The sequence below is a fragment of the Tiliqua scincoides genome, chromosome 16 (assembly GCF_035046505.1).
Source record: "Tiliqua scincoides isolate rTilSci1 chromosome 16, rTilSci1.hap2, whole genome shotgun sequence".
Classification (NCBI taxonomy): Eukaryota; Metazoa; Chordata; class Lepidosauria; order Squamata; family Scincidae; genus Tiliqua; species Tiliqua scincoides.
Genome location: NC_089836.1, coordinates 5,294,640 through 5,313,464, shown reverse-complemented (window position 1 = coordinate 5,313,464; position 18,825 = coordinate 5,294,640). Strand labels below are relative to the sequence as shown.

General features: G+C 48.2%; 1 protein-coding gene and 1 long non-coding RNA gene across 2 annotated transcripts; both read right to left on the bottom strand.

The window, feature by feature from the left end:
• Positions 1 to 346: 346 nt before the first annotated feature.
• RABEPK (Rab9 effector protein with kelch motifs) lies at positions 347 to 4,733 on the bottom strand. Its single transcript, XM_066610762.1, has 7 exons — positions 4,675 to 4,733; positions 3,454 to 3,614; positions 3,119 to 3,271; positions 2,572 to 2,733; positions 2,211 to 2,360; positions 1,386 to 1,535; positions 347 to 646 (listed from the first exon to the last, which is right to left on the bottom strand). Exons 1-7 carry the CDS (start codon positions 4,731 to 4,733, stop codon positions 366 to 368), a joined length of 1,116 nt encoding a protein of 371 aa, XP_066466859.1. The 3' UTR covers positions 347 to 365.
• Positions 4,734 to 12,090: 7,357 nt separating this feature from the next.
• Positions 12,091 to 13,490, bottom strand: LOC136635591 (uncharacterized). Its single transcript, XR_010793406.1, has 3 exons — positions 13,408 to 13,490; positions 12,654 to 13,242; positions 12,091 to 12,482 (listed from the first exon to the last, which is right to left on the bottom strand). It is a non-coding gene; the product is annotated as an uncharacterized lncRNA (long non-coding RNA).
• Positions 13,491 to 18,825: the final 5,335 nt, after the last annotated feature.

Here is an 18,825-nt window from a genome sequence, read left to right as displayed (position 1 = left end):
ATTAGGAAGCCAAGGTATGGTAAATGCACATTGAAATTTGTGGTATCCTAGGATGGAGCTTAAGTATATGAGAGCCCTGCTGGATGTCCTGGACATCCAAGGCCAAGGGCCCATTTAGTCCAGCTTGCTGCATCTCACAGAGGCCCCCCCATCCTATTGCCACTCTCTTGTACCTGGTACTCAAAGATAGAATCTTTCCAATTCCCTTTGAAAGGCATCTAGGCCAGATGCCATGGCCAAACCCTGTGGATTAGTTATATGCTAGGTAAAGAAATTTTCTTGGGTGGTTTCAGTGCAAAGTTTAGAGTTGGTGGGGGTGCACAACGAGGCAGATGAATTAAAATGCTTTGCTTAAGTGGAAACGTTTATTTAAGGAGGCTTACAACACAGTCCCTGTAAATTTCCCCTTTAATATCCATTCCACCAAAGACCATACAGAGGTGGTTCGTGGGGCAGCCAGGAGCCAGTGCATTTTCTTGGTCAGACTCTTCAGCCAGTTCCTTCCTGCTGCTGTCTCCTCCGCCTGCTGCTTCGTGCTCTTCCATCTGAGCATCAGAAGCTGGCCACGGAATGACACACATGGAGTGGTCTAACCGTGCTGGGGGCAAAGGGGTCTTGAACTCTAACCGTGTCCAGTGATTCTTTGCTGCAATTGGAAAACCTCGTTTAAACTGGGAAAACGATAAGGGGGGGAATAATTATCCTCAGCTGAGAGAATCTAAAACAAATGGAAATATGAGCCTTTGGTTTTGTACCAGGGGAATGCACTGAGCTGCCACTACACACCCCTGTCCATTGGTTCCTGCCTGCTCCTGGATCAAGTGTAAGCTTCATTCTTTCAAAGTCCAGTGTGGTCTTCCCCAGTCTATCCATTCTTGTATTCCCATCAGCAGAGCCCCCACTGGATCAGGCCCAAGGCCCATCTAGTCCAGCTTCCTGTGCCTCACAGTGCCCTACCAAAGGCCTCAGGGACCCACAGATACCTGCATCTTGTTGCTTCTCCCTTCCCTCTGGCATTCAGAGGTAGCCTGCACCCATCATGGCTTGTCACCTGTGATGGACATTTCCTCCACCAATCTGTCCAAGGATGTTTGGATATTTTGGAGGTGCTGAATCCAAAAATGGCATCCGTTTTACCTGATTGGCTCTAGGATTGGGAGTAAGACATACCCACGTTATATGCCAGTTCAAGCAACTTCCTTGTGAGGAAGCCAATGCCATGCCTTGGCTTCCTCATATCCCCAAAACTAGACCCAATCAGGCAAAACTGATATTTTTTTTGATCCAGCAGCCTAAACATACCCAAGAATAGGTCTAACTTTTAAGACAGCAAAACGTGTGTAGGTCTGTGTAATACAACAAATAATATTTTTTTTAAAGCCCACCGATATGGTATCTGTACATGGTGTCCAGAGCTCCTGTCGGGTCCATGCCGCCAAAGATGTACAAGCTACCCTGAAAAGCAGCAGCTGCATGGGCAGCCCGACCTCCTGGGACTGATCCAGTAGCTGAGAGGGCCTCCCATTTCATGTCAGCTGCAAGAGGACAAAGTGACCATCATCCGGTTGGCCCCATGTGCAAAACAAACCAGTTTCAAATGCATGCCCACAGTGTATGCGTGGGGTCCTTGGGAATTTCTGTGGGATGTGGTTTCAATTTCCGCTTTGCTTCAGTTGCGCTGACTAGATTTAAAGTTTAAACAACACAGGTAGAATTAAACTTTAATAGGATAGGTAGGAGAGGCAAGAATCCAGTTCTCCAATGTGACCACTGCATAAGAACGACAGTAGAGCCCCCCTGGATCAGGCCAAGGGCCCATCTAATCCAGCTTCCCGCATCTCACAACGGCCCACCAGATGTCTCAGGGAGCACACAAGAGACCTGCATCCTGGTGCCATCCCTTAAAGCTGGCATTCTGAGGTTGCCAGTTTCTAAAACCAGGAGGTTGTACATACCCATCACAGCTTATAACCTGTGATGGACTTTCCCTCCATCCATCTGTCCAATCCCCTTTGAAAGGCATCCAGGCCAGATGCCATCACCACATCCTGTGGCAAGGAGTTCCACAGCTGCTGGGAAAAGAAATATTTTCTTTGGTCTGCTCTAACTCTCCCGACACTCAATTTTAGCGGGTGAGCCCTGGGTCTGGTGTTGCGTGCAAGGGAAAAAATCATCCCTCCAGCCATCTCATGCACTGCCCTAATACTTACTGATATCAATGCAGAACAGATCGTCATAAAAAGTATCGCCGGCCAAGCCACCATGTACAAAGAGCTTGTTCTCAAAGGCCACCACTGCATGACCGTGACGAGGGGCAGGAGGGGTGCCGTGTACTTCTGGCTGCAGCCATGTCAGTGTGGCTGCACAGGAGAGAGTAAGTGCATTAATGTGTGGGGCAGAGACCTTCCCTTCCAGTCAGAAAATAACCTTGGAAGAAACTACCGTAAGGCCCACTGCTGTATCTGAGCTGGATCAATACAATCCTATACACGCTTACGTGGGGGTAAGTCCCACTGAATTCAACAGGGGTCATTTTTGAGTAGAGGTGCATATGACTGGGTTGTATGTCACCTGTGTCAAACACGTGAAGCTTCTGATCTTCTACAGGATCGGCCCCTTTCTTGCCTCCTCCAAAAACATACAGCCGGTTCCCAATTGCTGCCGAGGACGTGTGGTATGTCCGAGGGGACGGTGGACCCCCGGTCACTGGAGGGCTCTCCCAAGTTCCAATTTCTGACAAGGAAACAAAAAGCATTAACAAAGTTATGAGAGTCAAACCCAGCGTTCCACATATATTCTAGCCTAGTGGTTCTCAAACTTTTTAGAATGACAATCTGTTGGGACCCTCCGGACATTAGCCTGGAAGTGATGTCATGGCCAAGAGTGACATCATCAAACAGGAAAATTTTTAACACCCCCCCATATGACAAAATCAAATCAAATTCATTAAGTCAGTAAATTAAAAGTTAAGAATAAGTAAAGGAAATGCCAGGCTATTCAGCATTGCTATCCACTTCACAGAATAACCGCCAAGCCAGAAGCTAAGAACAATATACCTGAAACATGCCCTTCTTATTTTCCTTTTACAAAAAAAAGGAAACCCATGAGAAATTCTTACCCAGGTCCAAAACTTGCACGCAGTTCCTGTTCTCTGTTTCGCTGGCCCCACCGAACACCCAGAGGCTCCTGGGCCGGCTTTTGGGGACGAAGGTTGCATGTTCGTACCGTGGCAAAAGGCCTTCCCAGCCAGGTGCAGTCCAGCTGTGCGCATCTAAGGTGTATAGGGAAAAGGTGAGACCTCATTTGGATAGCAACCGGTCCAAGAGCTTTTCTAGGATGCAAATAATGTAGATCAGCTTGGTGGTTTAGGTCTGGAGTCACAAGCTTTCAGGCCAAGCTTTCCCTGCACTCTAGCTGCACACAGGCAGACCCAACCCACTCTCAAGCCCTTACCGAGATCGATGAAGTATAAATCAGAGAAGCTGCTGCTGGGATTTGCCCCTCCAACAATGACGACTTTCCCTTTACCACTGCTTGGATCCAGTGGGGGCAGATACAAGCTGTTGTGGCCTACCCGGGCACAAGGGCTCTCCCCAAGCGGAGCAAGGGTGTACCTGGGAGAGAGGAATAAACTAAGGAGCTGCCGGCAAGGTCATGGCACCAGGGCGAGAGCAACCCTTGTTAGCTTTGAGTTTTCTCTCTCCCTGATTTCTTTTTCTTTGGGGTTGTTTTCATACACACACGCGCATATCTATAAATACATACAGAAACAGACAGACACTCACACACACAGAGGATGGATGTCCCTTAGCCAAAATGCTTGGGACCAGAAGTGTTTTGGATAACAGATTATTTTCAGAATAGCTGCACAGACCTAACGAGAGATCTTGGGGATGGGAGCCCAAGTCTAAACACAGAATTTACACAAATAAAAATCACAGTATCACTGGTGTTGACTGCAAAGTTCGGGCCTCAACCAGATATACATTTTAAATATCCACATCCTTATATATACACACACACTCTCCTCTCTCTCTGTATAAATGTATATATAGGACCATAGATAGGATATATGATATCCTAGACAGACAGATTGTAAGCCCGTCAGGGCAGAGACCCCTTGATGTTTATAAAGCGCCACATACATGGAGCTAGAGTAAAAAAAACAAACCAGATAGATAGATAGATAGATAGATAGATAGATAGATAGATAGATAGATAGATAGATAGATGTAAGCCCCTCAGGGCAGAGACCCCTTGATGTTTATACAGCGCTGCATACATGGAGCTAGAGTAAAAAAAAAACCAGATAGATAGACAGGTCTTTGAAAGAAAAAGGGGGTTGAAAATGTAATGTATGGAAATAATGATCATGCACAGAGAGTGAAGAGGCAGGAGATAGAGTCACAGCAGGGAAAGGTGGGCGGATGTGGGTGATCGGTGGTGCCATCAGCCCCTTCCAGGGGGTGCTTTGCTGGCCAGCTCCAGGCTGCCCCCTGCAAGATGTTCTGACCCCCCGCCCCCATGCACAGAGCCCTCCCCCCATGCACAGATCCAGGCATGCGCTTCCAACCCCAGGCAGCCCCCTGCTCAGCCCCCCGCACTCCCACCCTCCGTGCACGCCCCCCGGGGCTGCATTCACACGTTCAAATAAGCCCCACTTTGCAAACGCACCAGCTGCCCTCTTCCGGGCTCTCTCCAGGCTTCAGCTCCTGCAGCGCCGCCGGCCCCATGGATGCAGTCAGAGGAGGAAGAGGGGGCGGGGCGGGGCAAGCAGGCCCCGCCTCTCCCGGGCCCGTTGCTAGGAGACCCAGGCTCCGCCCCGCCCCACACTACATACTGTGTTGTGCTCGTCCTCAAAACTGAAGGATTATGATTAACCAGCTATTAGTTATTAACTGGTTAGCTTAATTAGTAGTTTAAGTTAATTTGCTTAATTAAATAAGTAATATATTTAAAAAACCAATGTTATTTTTATATATATAAAACATATATATAAAACACTCAATATATAAAACATTGAGTGTCTATATAAAACATTATATATAATGTAAAAAGTATATACATATATACTTATAAGTATATATAAGCGTGTGTGTACACACACTTATAAAGTTCTTATAGATGCCAATAAAGGCTTTAATCCAATTCACGCTTCCTGCGAGTAAGACTCACTGAGTGCAGTGGGGCTTACTTCAGAGTAGAGGTGTCTGAGATTCTGCTGTGATGAATGAAATCCCCAGAACCTTTTCTGCATTTGCCCTTCTGCAGAACCCCCAGAGGTGGCCATCTGGGGACAGTGCACTGCTGCCAGGCAAGGGGAGGTGACAAAGTTGGGCTTGGCGCTGTAGGACTTGGACACGGGAGAGGAAAAGCTGTCCCAGAAGAAGTCTCAGATCCACGAGGCACACGTGTCCCTGTGCAGCCCCCTCCAGTAGAAATAGGGAATAGCCTGGGAACCCAACCCTACACCTGCCTGCTCAGAAGAAAGCCCCACTGTGGTCAGTGCGTTTTACTTCTAAGTGAGTGTGGATAGCATTACAATTGAAATCTCCGCAGCTTCATGGCTACTGTAGCACTTTGGCTCTGCAACTGGAAAAAAGACTAGAGTGAGTCACATCTGGCCTTCACACAGCCCCCCAGCTAAGCGCAGTTCACCCTGACAAAGGCTGCCCAAAATTGCTTGGGGACAGAGGGGCAAAAGCCATGAATGTGATATCCTCACCCCCCCCTTTCCCCCCCTCCTTTCTAGGCTGTGGCTCTGGAGCTCAAGGCCCTGCAGGAAGCCCTGGAGGACAGCCAGAAGGCTGGAACTACACATGAAAGAGACTCAGAAAAAGTGCATGTGGGCAGTTATGTCGGGGGGGACGGGACATCAGGGAGTGAGCATGGTCTCTGGTCTCTTGAAGTTGCCCACATCAAGCTGGTATCTAAGACCAGCCACATTGCCCAGCTCAGCTTCTTAAGAATGCCTAACCCCCATCAGCACTCGGAGCCACAGAAGGGCTGGGAACCTGCAAAGGAAACAGACCTTCCTTCCCCTCCACTCCCAAGAGTCACCCATGGGGAACGTTGTGCTGGGGGGTGCTGCTGTTGTCCCCAGCTGCACACCCACCCACCCTTTTGGGCAAAAACACCTTTTGCTCTACTCTCCCATGAAGTCAGAGGTCCATCACATTCTGTGTCTTTACATTTATTTATCAAGATATTTATATACAGTCTCTCCAGAACTGAAAGGGCCTGCAAGGCAGAAAACAACATTTTCACAAGTACAATACAGTATTAAAATGCTGAGGCCAATGCTGATCTCTACAAAAGTTGGGGATAGAAGCCCACGCTGGCCCAGACACCTCTTTGCCCCTCTTCTCCTCAGGGCAGATGTATCGAAAACAGTCCCTGGGAAGGAACTGCACAGTCTCTGTCTTTGGTCACCACTGGAAGCTATACGAGCAAGTACTATAAGCTCCCCTTAGCCTGGGCATCATATCTTCTTCCACTCAGGAACCACAGAGCTGAACCCATCCAATTGTTGTAGCAGGATCGAAAGAGTCCACTGCCAGGAAGCGAAGAGATGAACAGAGTCTCGTCCAGGGGGTCCCATTTGTCGGCTCTGCGGTTCTTGGCTTGGCACACCATCTGTTTTCCTTTTGTCTTGATTTTGCTTTTGGTTTAGACATTTGGTTCAAGACATACAAGACATAGGTTCCATTCCTCGGCCACCCACCATCAAATTTAGGCCACACTTCCACACGTAACTTCACCATTTTTGCTTTCTGTACATGCTTAGAAGAGCTGGTAAGCATTCCCCACCTCGCAAACGTTTTCCCCACGGTGTCTCTGAGGAAATGTGTTTGCAGGAGAATCTTCCACCCATGTTTAAACTCAGGCTTTATCTTGTACCTTTTAAAACCTGCCCTTCCCGGCACCCATTCTCATCCCAGAGTCTTCCCTGGTCTCCGCTCCCTTCAGAGCAAGCCTGGCAACAGCCAAGGCCTTCCCACGTCCACCCTTTCCCAGAGCCCGCTAGACCAACGACTATGGTCTTCCCAGCTGTGGGTGAGCCCACGACTCCTGCCTTTCAGCAATCATTCCCGGCTTTCAACCCAACAACCAACCACTTCCCACTCATTAAACCAACATTCTGTTCCCAGCTCCCAGGTCCACAATTTCCCAATTTTTCCACAGAGCAATACAATAGGTACAGCCACTTCCCAGTCATTAAACCAACACTCAGTTCCCGGTTTCCAGATCCATGACTCCCCGGCTATCATTCCCGACCTCCACCCACAGAGCAATACAACAGGTACAGCCTGACTACGAAAGAATTGACACAGGACACAGGCCTAGTATGCCTCCATTCGCTCAGCCTTTAATCTTTCGCTTTAGCTTCCGCTTGCCCTTCTTGGTGAGTGACCAGCTCTTCGTGAGGCAAGGGAAGAAGGGAACCGACCCCACTTGCTTGCAGTAGCCCGATCTCAGGGTTTCTCCTTCTCGCAGGTTCCCAGAGCGTCTTCTCACAGGTTTCAGGGGCGTCTTCGGTCGGAGGAGAGAGGGGCATAAGGGTTTTGCCTTGGCCTTAAGTGATCAGCACACGCAGTCCCCCTTTCGGGTTCTCCCTGCGAAGTGCTTCCAGTCCCTCCACGCACCTTGCCTTGCAGCCTGGGACATGGACTGGTTCACAGCCTGGCAACACTTAACACAGGACAGGGAGGAGGGAGGGGATTGGAGGATTAGGGATGGTGGGGCGATGCAGCCTGCTTCACACCTCTGGGGCGATCAGCCACCCGTAGGCACTGCTTAGGCCTCACCAGGTGGTTACCCACCGTAGTGCGTTCAAGGACAGGGAGGAAAGGTTTCAGGAAAGGCTAGGAATCCAGGCAAGCATCCACCCCTTTCAACCCGTAAACTCGCATCGAGGCATACACTTTCACACAACACTAGCATGCATCTCTGTCTAAACATACATTTAAGCAGAGACAAGGGCATATAACATCAGCATATAAAAACACTTATAGACATATAACATTAGCAGTTCACATATACCAAGAACCATAATCACCCAAATCGGGTAGTGTCTTCTCCGATCCTGCCCTGGGTTCGGGACTTCACTGGGGGCCAAGCCAGGCTAAGCCCGCTCTGCAAGTCCCATCTGGGGTGGCAAAATTGTTGTGGCAGGATCGAAAGAGACCCCTGACACCAAGCTAAGTTCAAGACTCTTTGTTAAGAGGAATGGAACCTTTCAATCACATTTAAGAGAATCTTGATTGGACTTACCCAGTTGAAGACAGCAGGACCAGAAGCAGGCAGGCAGGCAGGCTCGAGGCAGCAGGACTTGAGGCAGGCCAAGGGCTGGAGACTTGGTGGAAGTTCCTGTCTTTGGTTCTCAGTTCTGGTGAGAGGCTCCTTCAGCAGTCCAGTTTGCAGCTCCAACAGAGCTTGCTTCCAGCAGCTCTCCCCTGGTGGTCTCCAGCAGTGTGGTCCTCAGCTCCTCCCTGCAGAGGTTCAAGACTCTTTATTAAGAGGAATGGAACCTTTCAACCAAGTTTAAGAGAACTTTGCTTAGACTTACCCAATTGAAGACAGCAGGACCAGAGGCAGCAGACAGGCTCCAGGCAGCAGGGCTTGAGGCAGGCCAAGGGCTGGAGGTTCCTGTCTTTGGTTCTCAGTTCCAGTGAGAGGCTCTCTCAGGGCTCCTTCAGCAGAGTCTTCTCCGGTTTGCAGTTCCAGCAGAGCTTGCTTTCAGCTCCTTCCAGCAGCTCTCCCCTGGTGGTCTCCAGCAGAGCGTGGTCCTCAGCTCCTCCCTGGTGGTCTGAGATCTCTCTGCTTGGGCAGCCCCTTTTATAGCCTCAGTGGCTCTGAGTGGCATGGAACCCAAGTCCTTTTGGACTCGGCACGAAAATCCTCCTGCTCAGCCGCTCCCAACTCTGAAGGGCTTGTTTCTAAAGTCATATACAGTTCACTTTGCTCAGCAACAGTGAGCCTATTAGCTCAGACAAATTAGTGACTATTGGCTCATGTAAAGCGCAGGCCACAAACAAACCAGGCCAAGTTGCAGCACAGGCAACAGAGCCCATGTTTTGCACATATCATGATGGAAAGAGATATTATCAAGCTAGCACAAGTATCAATAGGAACTGGCAGGAGGGCTCCCCCTCCTTTGAACAACTTGCCCTCAGCGGACAAAAAGCTTAACCAGTACCTGAAAAGGTGGAGAACAGGCTACAAATAACGGTAGTTCCACACAGTCCTTGAAATGTGCTCAGCTTGGTCCAAGACGGGCCTGAGTGATAACTTAGGAGCTGTTCATTCCTTGGGCAACGCTTCTTTCTTCATCCCGTCGGCGGCACAGAACTAACACAGTCCCCAGAAAAGTGCAGAAGCAGGTACCCTTACAGTCTTCTTAGGCCACTGCTGCTTTACACAGGAGCTGAGGTCAGAAGATTCTCTTTCCTCTCAGCTTCTTTTTTCTTTCTTCAGAGCTGAAGCAGTCCCTGGAAAGGCAGAGAATTGCCACATTAGCTCTGTATGGGACAAGTCCTGCTTTCAGTAGGAGCTGCAGTTAAGAGCTCCATCTGGTTCCTCCAACATGTGTTCCCTCTTTCCTTCAGGGCCCACACAGTTTTTAAAAAAATATATTTATTTATTACAGATACAGGACAAGGAAATGGGCTAGACTTAGGGATGAGTCTACACAGGTTACGTATCAGGGAAGTGACCTTGGATTACAACAAGCATTCTTAAAGAATAATTTTTTTTTATAATAAGAACTAGACAAAAAAATATCCATGCAAATATTATCACATTTATCATTATAGTATTTTCTAATTTATGAAACATTATTTATCTAAAATTATCTATCCAATCATAAAAAGGCTTCCAATACTTTCTTATTCTAAGTAGATCTCTCTTTCATTCTTTCTGTTAAGACATCCATTTCTGCTATTTCATAAATCTTATCTATTTTTTTTCCCTCATTAGAACATCTGTAACTTTCCACATTTGCGCATATAATATTCTTGCTGCTGTAAGGGCCCACACAGTTTCAGGTGTCCATTGAAAGGTGGGCAGGGGGCTGTACTTACTGGTTTGGCCATCCATGCTGCACAGTACAGGAACCAACAGCTGGGCAGGGCTGTTTTTCTTTCTTCTCATCTTCGGTCTTCATTCATCAGAGCTCAATTTAGGGAGGGGACATCCTAACAATCCCATTTGCCTCCTTCCACTCAGGGCAGAAAGAAGTTAAGCTGTCCCTGGGCAATTAAGGAAGGGGCTGTATTAAGTATCTTCTCAGGCCAGTACTACATTTTACTGGAGCCACATTTACCAGCTGCCAGTGGCCTGAGCACCTCCTTATCCAGCTTCCCACCAGGGCACAAAGAACTTAAGCAGCCCATGGTGAGGTATAGAGGGGTTTGCACTAAGAAGCCCCTCAGGCCAGTTCTTTTGTCCTGTTGGAGCCAGATTTACAGGCTCCACTGGCCTGAACACCAGTTTCTCACTTCCCCTCCAGGGCGCAAGGCATTTAAGCAGCCCCTGGAAAAGTGGGGACAGAGATAGCCTAATATATTTATCCAGTACTGGATTTTATAGGTATAAATAAGGGGATAAGATATAAGTGGAATTCTCCACTTCCCCTCATTCATATCCATTACTGGCTAGAGAAGTCTGTCAAGGTAGAGCCTTCCCTATTTTGAATGGGACCTCTAAGGACTGTGTGTCTTGAGGCCAGGGGGAGCTTCTGATATAGGCCTGAGCATCTCTTCCTCTCCTCAGGGCACACAGAGCTAAGGCAGTCCTGGAAAATAGGGAATGGTCTACACACTGACACTCATCTCTAGCCAGTAATGGGTCCTATAGGAGTAGGAACTAAAATCCCCTCCACATCATATAACCTCATCCCCTCAGAGGCATATGGTGCTTAAGCAGCCCCTGGTAAAGTGGGGAAGGGTCTGCATTATGCATGTCCTCAGGCCAGTCCTTTTTTCTACTGGAACCAGATTTACAAGTTCCCAGTGGCCTGAGCAGCTCATTTTATCCCCAGGGCACAAAGAATTTAAGCAGTCCCTGGGAAAGTAAGGAAGGGTCTGCATGAAGCATCCCCTCAGGCCAGTACTGGTTTCTCTAGGGGCTTGAATTATGGAATTGCAAGCTCTCTCTTCTTTCTTGGGATCCTTTTTCTTTCTTCAGAGCTGCAGCAGTCCCTGCAAAGGAAGGGAATGGTCAGCTTAGCTCTGTGTGCTATCAAGTCCTGCTTTAACTAGAGCTGCTGTTAAAAACTCCATCAGGTTCCTGCACCACTTTCCTTCAGGGCCCACAGAGTTTCATGTGTCACTTGAAAGGTGGGCAGGGGGCTGCACTTACTGAGTTTGTCCATCGATGCTGCACAGTACAGGAACCAATGGCTGGGCAGGGCTGTTTTTCCTTCTTCTGATCTTCTTTCTTCAGAGCTCAGTTTAGGGAGGGGACATCCTAACAATCCCATTTGCCTCCTTCCACTCAGGGCAGAAAGAAATTAAGCTGTCCCTGGGCAATTAAGGAAGGGGCTGAATTAAGTATCTTCTCAGGCCAGTACTATATTTTACTGGAGCCACAGTTACCAGCTGCCAGTGGCCTGAGCACCTCCTTTTCAACTTCCCACCAGGGCACAAAGAACTTAAGCAGCCCATGGTGAGGTATAGAGGGGTTTGCACTAAGAAGCCCCTCAGGCCAGTTCTTTTGTTCTGCTGGAGCCAGATTTACAGACTCTATTGGCCTGAACACCAGTTTCTCACTTCCCCTCCAGGGCGCAAGGCATTTAAGCAGCCCCTGGAAAAGTGGGGAAAGAGATAGCCTAATATATTTATCCAGTACTGGATTTTATAGGTATAAATAAGTGGATAAGATATAAGTGGAATTCTCCACTTCCCCTCATTCATATCCATTACTGGCTAGAGAAGTCTGTCAAGGTAGAGCCTTCCCTATTTTGAATGGGACCTCTAAGGACTGTGTGTCTTGAGGCCAGGGGGAGCTTCTGATTTAGGCCTGAGCATCTCTTCCTCTCCTCAGGGCACACAGAGCTAAGGCAGTCCTGGAAAATAGGGAATGGTCTACACACTGACACTCATCTCTAGCCAGTAATGGGTCCTATAGGAGTAGGAACTAAAATCCCCTCCACATCATAGAACCTCATCCCCTCAGAGGCACATGGTGCTTAAGCAGCCCCTGGTAGAGTGGGGAAGGGTCTGCATTATGCATCCACTGAGGCCAGTCTTTTTTTCTACTAGAGCCAGATTTACCAGCTGCACTGGCCTGAACAATTCATTTCCTAAGTTACTCCCAGGGCTCAAAGAATTTAAGCAGTCCCTGGGAAAGTGAGGAAGGGTCTGCATGAAGCATCCCCTCAGGCCAGTACTGGTTTCTCTAGGGGCTTGAATTATGGAATTGCAAGCTCTCTCTTCTTCTTTCTTGGGATCCTTTTTCTTTCTTCAGAGCTGCAGCAATCCCTGCAAAGACAGAGAATGGGCACCTTAACCCCATGAGGGATCAAGATCTGCTTTTAGTAAGAATGGCTGTTAAGAGCTCTGTCTGACTCCTGCACCAGGTGTTCCCTCTTTCCTTCAGGGCCCACACAGTTTCAGGTGCCCCATAAAAGGTGGGCAGGGGGCTGCACTTACTGGGTTTAGCTGTCCATGCTGCACAGTATGCACAGTAACCAGTGGCTGGGTAGGGCTGTTTTTCTTTCTTCCCATCTTCTTTCTTCATTCTTCAGAGCTCAATTTAGGGAGGGGACATCCTAACAATCCCATTTGCCTCCTTCCACTCAGGGCAGAAAGAAATTAAGCTGTCCCTGGGCAATTCAGAAGGGGCTGAATTAAGTATCTTCTCAGGCCAGTACTACATTTTACTGGAGCCATATTTACCAGCTGCCAGTGACCTGAGCTCCTCATTTTCTAACTTTCCACCAGGGCAGAAATAATTTAAGGAGCACCTGGCAAAGTGTAGAGGGGTTTGCACTAAGAAGCCCCTCAGGCCAGTCCTTTTGTTCTCTTGGAGCCAGATTTACCAGCTGCTGTGGCCTGAAGAATTCATTTTCTAAGTTTCTCCCAGGGCACAAAGAATTTAATCACTCCCTGGGAAAATAAGGAAGGGTCTGCATGAAGCATCCCCTCAGGCCAGTACTGGTTTCTCTAGGGGCTCAAATTATGGAATTATAAGCTCTCTTCTTTCTTGGGATCCTTTCTTTCTTCACAGCTGAAGCAGTCCCTGCAAAGGAAGAGAATGGGCACCTTAGCTCCATGTGGGATCCTGCTTTCAGTAGGAGCTGCTGTTAACAACTCCATCTGCTTCCTGCACCATATGTTCCCTCTTTCCTTCAGGGCCCACAGAGTTTCAGGTGTCCCCTGAAAGTGGGCAGGGGACTGTACTTACTGGACTTGACTATCCATGCTGCACAGTGCAGGAGCCAGTGGCTGGGCAGGGCTGTTTTTCCTTCTTCCTATCTTCTGTCTTCATTCTTCAGAGCTCAATTTAGGGAAGGGACATCCTAACAATCCCATTTGCCTCCTTCCACTCAGGGCAGAAAGAAATTAAGATGTCCCTGGGCAATTCGGAAAGGGCTGAATTAAGTATCTTCTCAGGCCAGTACTATATTCTACTGGAGCCACAGTTACCAGCTGCCAGTGGCCTGAGCACCTCCTTTCACAACTTCCCACCAGGGCACAAAGAACTTAAGCAGCCCATGGTGAGGTATAGAGGGGTTTGCACTAAGAATCCCCTCAGGCCAGTACTTTTGTTCTGCTGGAGAAAGATTTACAGGCTCTACTGGCCTGAACACCACAGTTTCTCACTTCCCCTCCAGGGCGCAAGGCATTTAAGCAGCCCCTGGAAAAGTGGGGACAGAGATAGCCTAATATATTTATCCAGTACTGGCTTTTATAGGAGGCCGAATTCTCCAGTTCCCCTCATTAATATCCCTTACTGGCTAGAGAAGTCTGTCAAGGTAGAGCCTTCCCTATTTTGAATGGGACCTCTAAGGACTGTGTGTCTTGAGGCCAGGGGGAGCTTCTGATATAGGCCTGAGCATCTCTTCCTCTCCTCAGGGCACACAGAGCTAAGGCAGTCCTGGAAAATAGGGAATGGTCTACACACTGACACTCATCTCTAGCCAGTAATGGGTCCTATAGGAGTAGGAACTAAAATCCCCTCCACATCATATAACCTCATCCCCTCAGAGGCATATGGTGCTTAAGCAGCCCCTGGTAGAGTGGGGAAGGGTCTGCATTATGCATGCCCTCAGACCAGTCCTTTTGCCTACTGGAACCAGATTTACAAGTTCCAAGTGGCCTGAACAGCTTATTTTACCCCCCAGGGCACAAAGAATTTAAGCAGTCCCTGGGAAAGTGAGGAAGGGTCTGCATGAAGCATCCCCTCAGGCCAGTACTGGTTTCTCTAGGGGCTTGAATTATGGAATTGTAAGCTCTCTCTTCTTCTTCCTTGGGATACTTCTTCTTGCTTCAGAGCCGAAGCAGTCCCTGCAAAGGCAGACAATGGTCACCTTAGCTCAGTGTGGAATTTCAGTAGGAGCTGCTTTTAAGAACTCCATCAGGTTCCTGCACCACTTTCCTTCAGGGCCCACACAGTTTCATGTGTCACTTGAAAGGTGGGCAGGGGGCTGCACTTACTGGTTTGGCCATCCATGCTGCACAGTACAGGAACCAGTGGCTGGGCAGGGCTGTTTTTCCTTCTTCCCATCTTCTGTCTTCATTCTTCAGAGCTCGGTTTAGGGAGGGACATCCTAACAATCCCATTTGCCTCCTTCCACTCAGGGCAGAAAGAAATTAAGCTGCTCCTGAGCAAGTAAGGAAGGGGCTAGGTTAACTATCTTCTCAGGCCAGTACTATATTTTACTGGAGCCACATTTACCAGCTGCCAGTGGCCTGAGCTCCACATTTTCCAAGTTCCCACCAGGGCACAAAGAACTTAAGCAGCCCATGGTGAGGTATAGAGGGGTTTGCACTATGAAGCCCCTCAGGCCAGTACTGGTTTATACTGAAGCCAGATTTGCAAACATTTCCAAATATTTCTGGTTAATACTGTTTTCTTCTGGACAATAATGGAGATACGGGAGCCAAAATTAACATCTCTTGCTCTATCAAAATCAAGTGTTGGCTGGAAAAGAGTGTTCATGCAGACCCAAGTATCCCAAGTTCAGACCCAAGTTCAAGTATCTCCTTAGGCAGTACTGGTTTCTACTGGAGCCAGTTTTACCAGCTTCTCTGGCCTTAGTATCTCATTTCACACAGCACAGCACTCAGTACCTCAGCCAGATTAGAACCTCCACTGTTCTGAGACACTCAGCACTCAGCCAGATTCGCAAGTTCATCTGGTCTGAGACACTCAGCACTCAGCACTCCACACTGAGCAAGATTTACAAAGCTCCACTGGTGTTGAGATACTCACCACTCAGCACTCAGACATTGAAGCTTATACTGGCTTCCAGCCAGATTTACAAAACTCCACTGACCTGAGACGCTAAGCACTCAGCACCCAAGGCTCAGAGCCTCAGCACGGCACTCAGACAGCCAGCTCCGATTAACAGAGCTCCACTGCTCTGAGACGCTTTGTGCCCAGCACTCGGCACTCACACAGATTCACAAAACCCCACTTGACTGAGACGCTCAGCACTCAGTACTCGGCGCTCAGTACTCAGTGCTCAGCACTCAACGCTCAGCAAGATTTACAAACAAGACCGGCAGGAGACACTCAGCACTCAGACACTCCGCGCTCCAATGGTCTGAGACGCTCAGCTCTCAGCACTCAGCACTCACCGCTCAGCACTCAGACAGTCAAGCTCCTCGCTCCAGCTCCACTGGTCTGAGACGCTCAGCACTGAGCACTCAGCACTCGCTCAGTTTTGCATGCCCACTTGACCGAGACACTCAGCACACAGCACTCACCACTAAGCACTCAGCACTCAGATTCACAAGCTGCACTTGACTGAGACATTCAGCGCTCAGCACTCAGGCAGATTAGGCTCCACTGGCTGAGGACCTTAGCACTTTCCACTTTGCACTGGAAAATGAGAACAAGTGGACAAGGCACCACTTGTGGACAAGGCACCAAGGCACAAAGAACTTAAGCCTCTGGCAAAGTAGAGACGGGTTTGCTCTAAGAATTCCCTCAGCCCTCATTACGCTCCCCCGGCCTCAGTGCACACAATGCTTCAGCAGTCCCTGGAGACACAGGGAAGGGTCTACACTTGCGCTCTCTTCTAGCCAGCACTGGATTATATGAAACCCAGAATTATAAGGTCCCCCTGGCCAGATGGTTTACTTCATCCTTCACATCAGGGAACACAGACCTTAAGCTGTCCCTGGGAAAGACTACACAATCCCTTCAGGCCAGTCCTTTTTTGTATAGGAGCCAGATGTCCCAGTGGCCTGAACAGCTCATTTTGTAATTTTGCCCAGGGCACAAAGAATTTAATCAGTCCCTGGGAAAGTGAGGAGGGGTCTGCTTGAAGCATCCCCTCAGACCAGTACTGGTTTCTCTAGGGGCTTGAATTATGAGCTCTCTTTTCTTCTTTCTTGGGATCCTTTTTCTTTCTTCAGAGCTGAAGCAATCCCTGGAAAGGCAGAGAATTGTCACCTTAGCTATGTCACCTTAGCCATGTTCTTCTCTTCAACAGGAAAGTATAAAGAATCCATGCAGTCCCTGGAAAAGTGAGTGAGGGTCTGCACTAAGATGGCAGATGCGCGAGGTATATCTATCAAATAGCGAGACTGATTAAATAACTCACCTTTATTTATTGGTATTACAAATTTAATGTTTGTCCCCTTCAATATACTCCCCATTTGCACTAATACATCGCTGTAGTCTTGTTTTCCACTGGTTGAAGGCATGGAATCACAGTCTCGTTATTTTATAGACATACCTCGTATAAACTCTCACTGGCCTGAGCCCCTCATTTTCTACCATCCCCTGAAAGCACAAAGTATTTAAGCAGCCCCTGGAAAAGTGGCTTCATGTGATTTCAGCTCAGGCCAATACTGCTTTCAACTGGAGTCAGATGTAGAAGCTCCCACTAGCCTGAACCCCTCATTTCTTAACTTCTCCTGAACGCACAAAGTATTTAAGGAACCACTGGATAAGTCAGGAAGGGTCTGCACTAAGAATGCCCTCAGGCCTGTACTGGTTCCTCAAGGAGCTTCAATTATAGAATTATAAGCACATTTTCCTTCCTTCCTTCCTTCTGAGCTGAGGCAGTCCCTGAAAAGGCAAAGAATGGTCACCTTAGTTCTGTATAGGATCAAGACCTGCTTCCAGTAGGAACTGCTGTCATGAGCTCTACCTGGTTCCTGCACCAGGTGTTCCCTCTTTCCTTCAGGGCCCACAGAGTTTCAGGTGTCACTTGAAAGGTGGGCAGGGGGCTACACTTACAGGGTCTGGCTGTCCATGCTGCACAGTACAGGAATCAATGGCTGAGCATGGCTTGTTCTTCTTTCTTCCCATCTTCTTTCTTCAGAGCTTAATTTAGGGAGGGGACATCCTTACAATCCCATTTGCCTCATTCCACTCAGGGCAGAATGAAATTAAGCAGCCCCTGGAGTGTTCGAAACCATATTTCACCTCAGGCCAGTAATAGTTTTTACTTTTTTTCTACTGGAGCCAGAGTTACAACTCCCACTGGCCTGAATACATTTTCCAATATCCCACCAGGGCACAAAGAATTTAAGTAGTCCCTGGAAAAGTGGGGAGGGGTCTGCAGTAAGAATCCCCTCAGACCAGTACTTTTTTCTACTGGAGCCAGATTTATAAACACTTCTAATTATTTTAGGTTAATACTATTTTCTTCAGGCCAGTACTAGAGATATGGGAGCCAAAATTAAAATCTCTCACTCCATTAAAATCAAGTACCGACTAGAAAAGGGTGTTCATGCTGACCCTTCCCTAATTGTGAAGGGACAGGGGAAGCACTGTGTGCCCTGAAGGGAAGAGTGGTTGCTCAGGCCTTAATTTGAAGCTCCCCCTGGCCTCAGTGCACACAATGCTTCAGCAGTCCCTGGACACATAGAGAAGGGTCTACACTTGCACTCTCCTCCAGCCAGAACTGGATTATATGAGAACCAGAATTATAAGGTTCTCCTGGCCTTATGAGGTTTAATTCGTCCTTCCCATAGGGAACACAGACTTTAAACTGTCCCTGGGAAAGACTATACAATCCCCTTAGGTCAATACTTGTTTATACAGGAGCCAGTTATAGAAGCTCCCACTGGCCTGAAGACCCCACATTCCTCCATCTTCTCAGGGCAGAAAGAATTTAAGCAGCCCCTGGAAAAGTGGGGAGTGGGGTATATTAATATCCCCTCAGGCCAGTACTAGTTTCTCTAGGGGCTTGAATTATACAATCACAAGCTCCACTTTCTTCTTTCTTTGGATCTTCTTTTCTTTCTTCAGAGGTGAATCAATCCCTGGAAAAGCAGAGAATTGCCACATGAGCTCTTTGAGGGGCCAAGTACTTCTTTCAACAGGAAAGCATAAAGAATATATGCAGCCCCTAGCAAAGTGGGGAAGGGTCTGCACTAAGAATACCCTCAGACCAGTTCTTGTTTTCTGTTGTTGGCAGATGTATAACCCCTCACTGGTCTGAAACCATCATTTTCTACCACCCCCTGAAGGCACAATGTATTTAAGCAGCCCCTGGAAAAGTGGAGAGGGACTTCATGTGATTTCTACTCAGGCCAATACTGCTTTCAACTGGAGTCAGATGTAGAAGCTCCCACTAGCCTGAACCCCTCATTTCTTAACTTCCCCTGAAGGCACAAAGTATTTAAGCAACCCCTGGAT

Coding starts and splice junctions, on each gene's coding strand:
- RABEPK (XM_066610762.1), bottom strand. CDS start 4,733: ATGGGGCCGGCGGCGCTGCAGGAGCTGAAGCCTGGAGAGAGCCCGGAA. Junction 3,272..3,453: donor TTTATACTTCATCGATCTCG/GTAAGGGCTTGA, acceptor TATACACCTTAG/ATGCGCACAGCTGGACTGCA. Junction 2,361..2,571: donor GCTTCACGTGTTTGACACAG/GTGACATACAAC, acceptor TCTCCTGTGCAG/CCACACTGACATGGCTGCAG.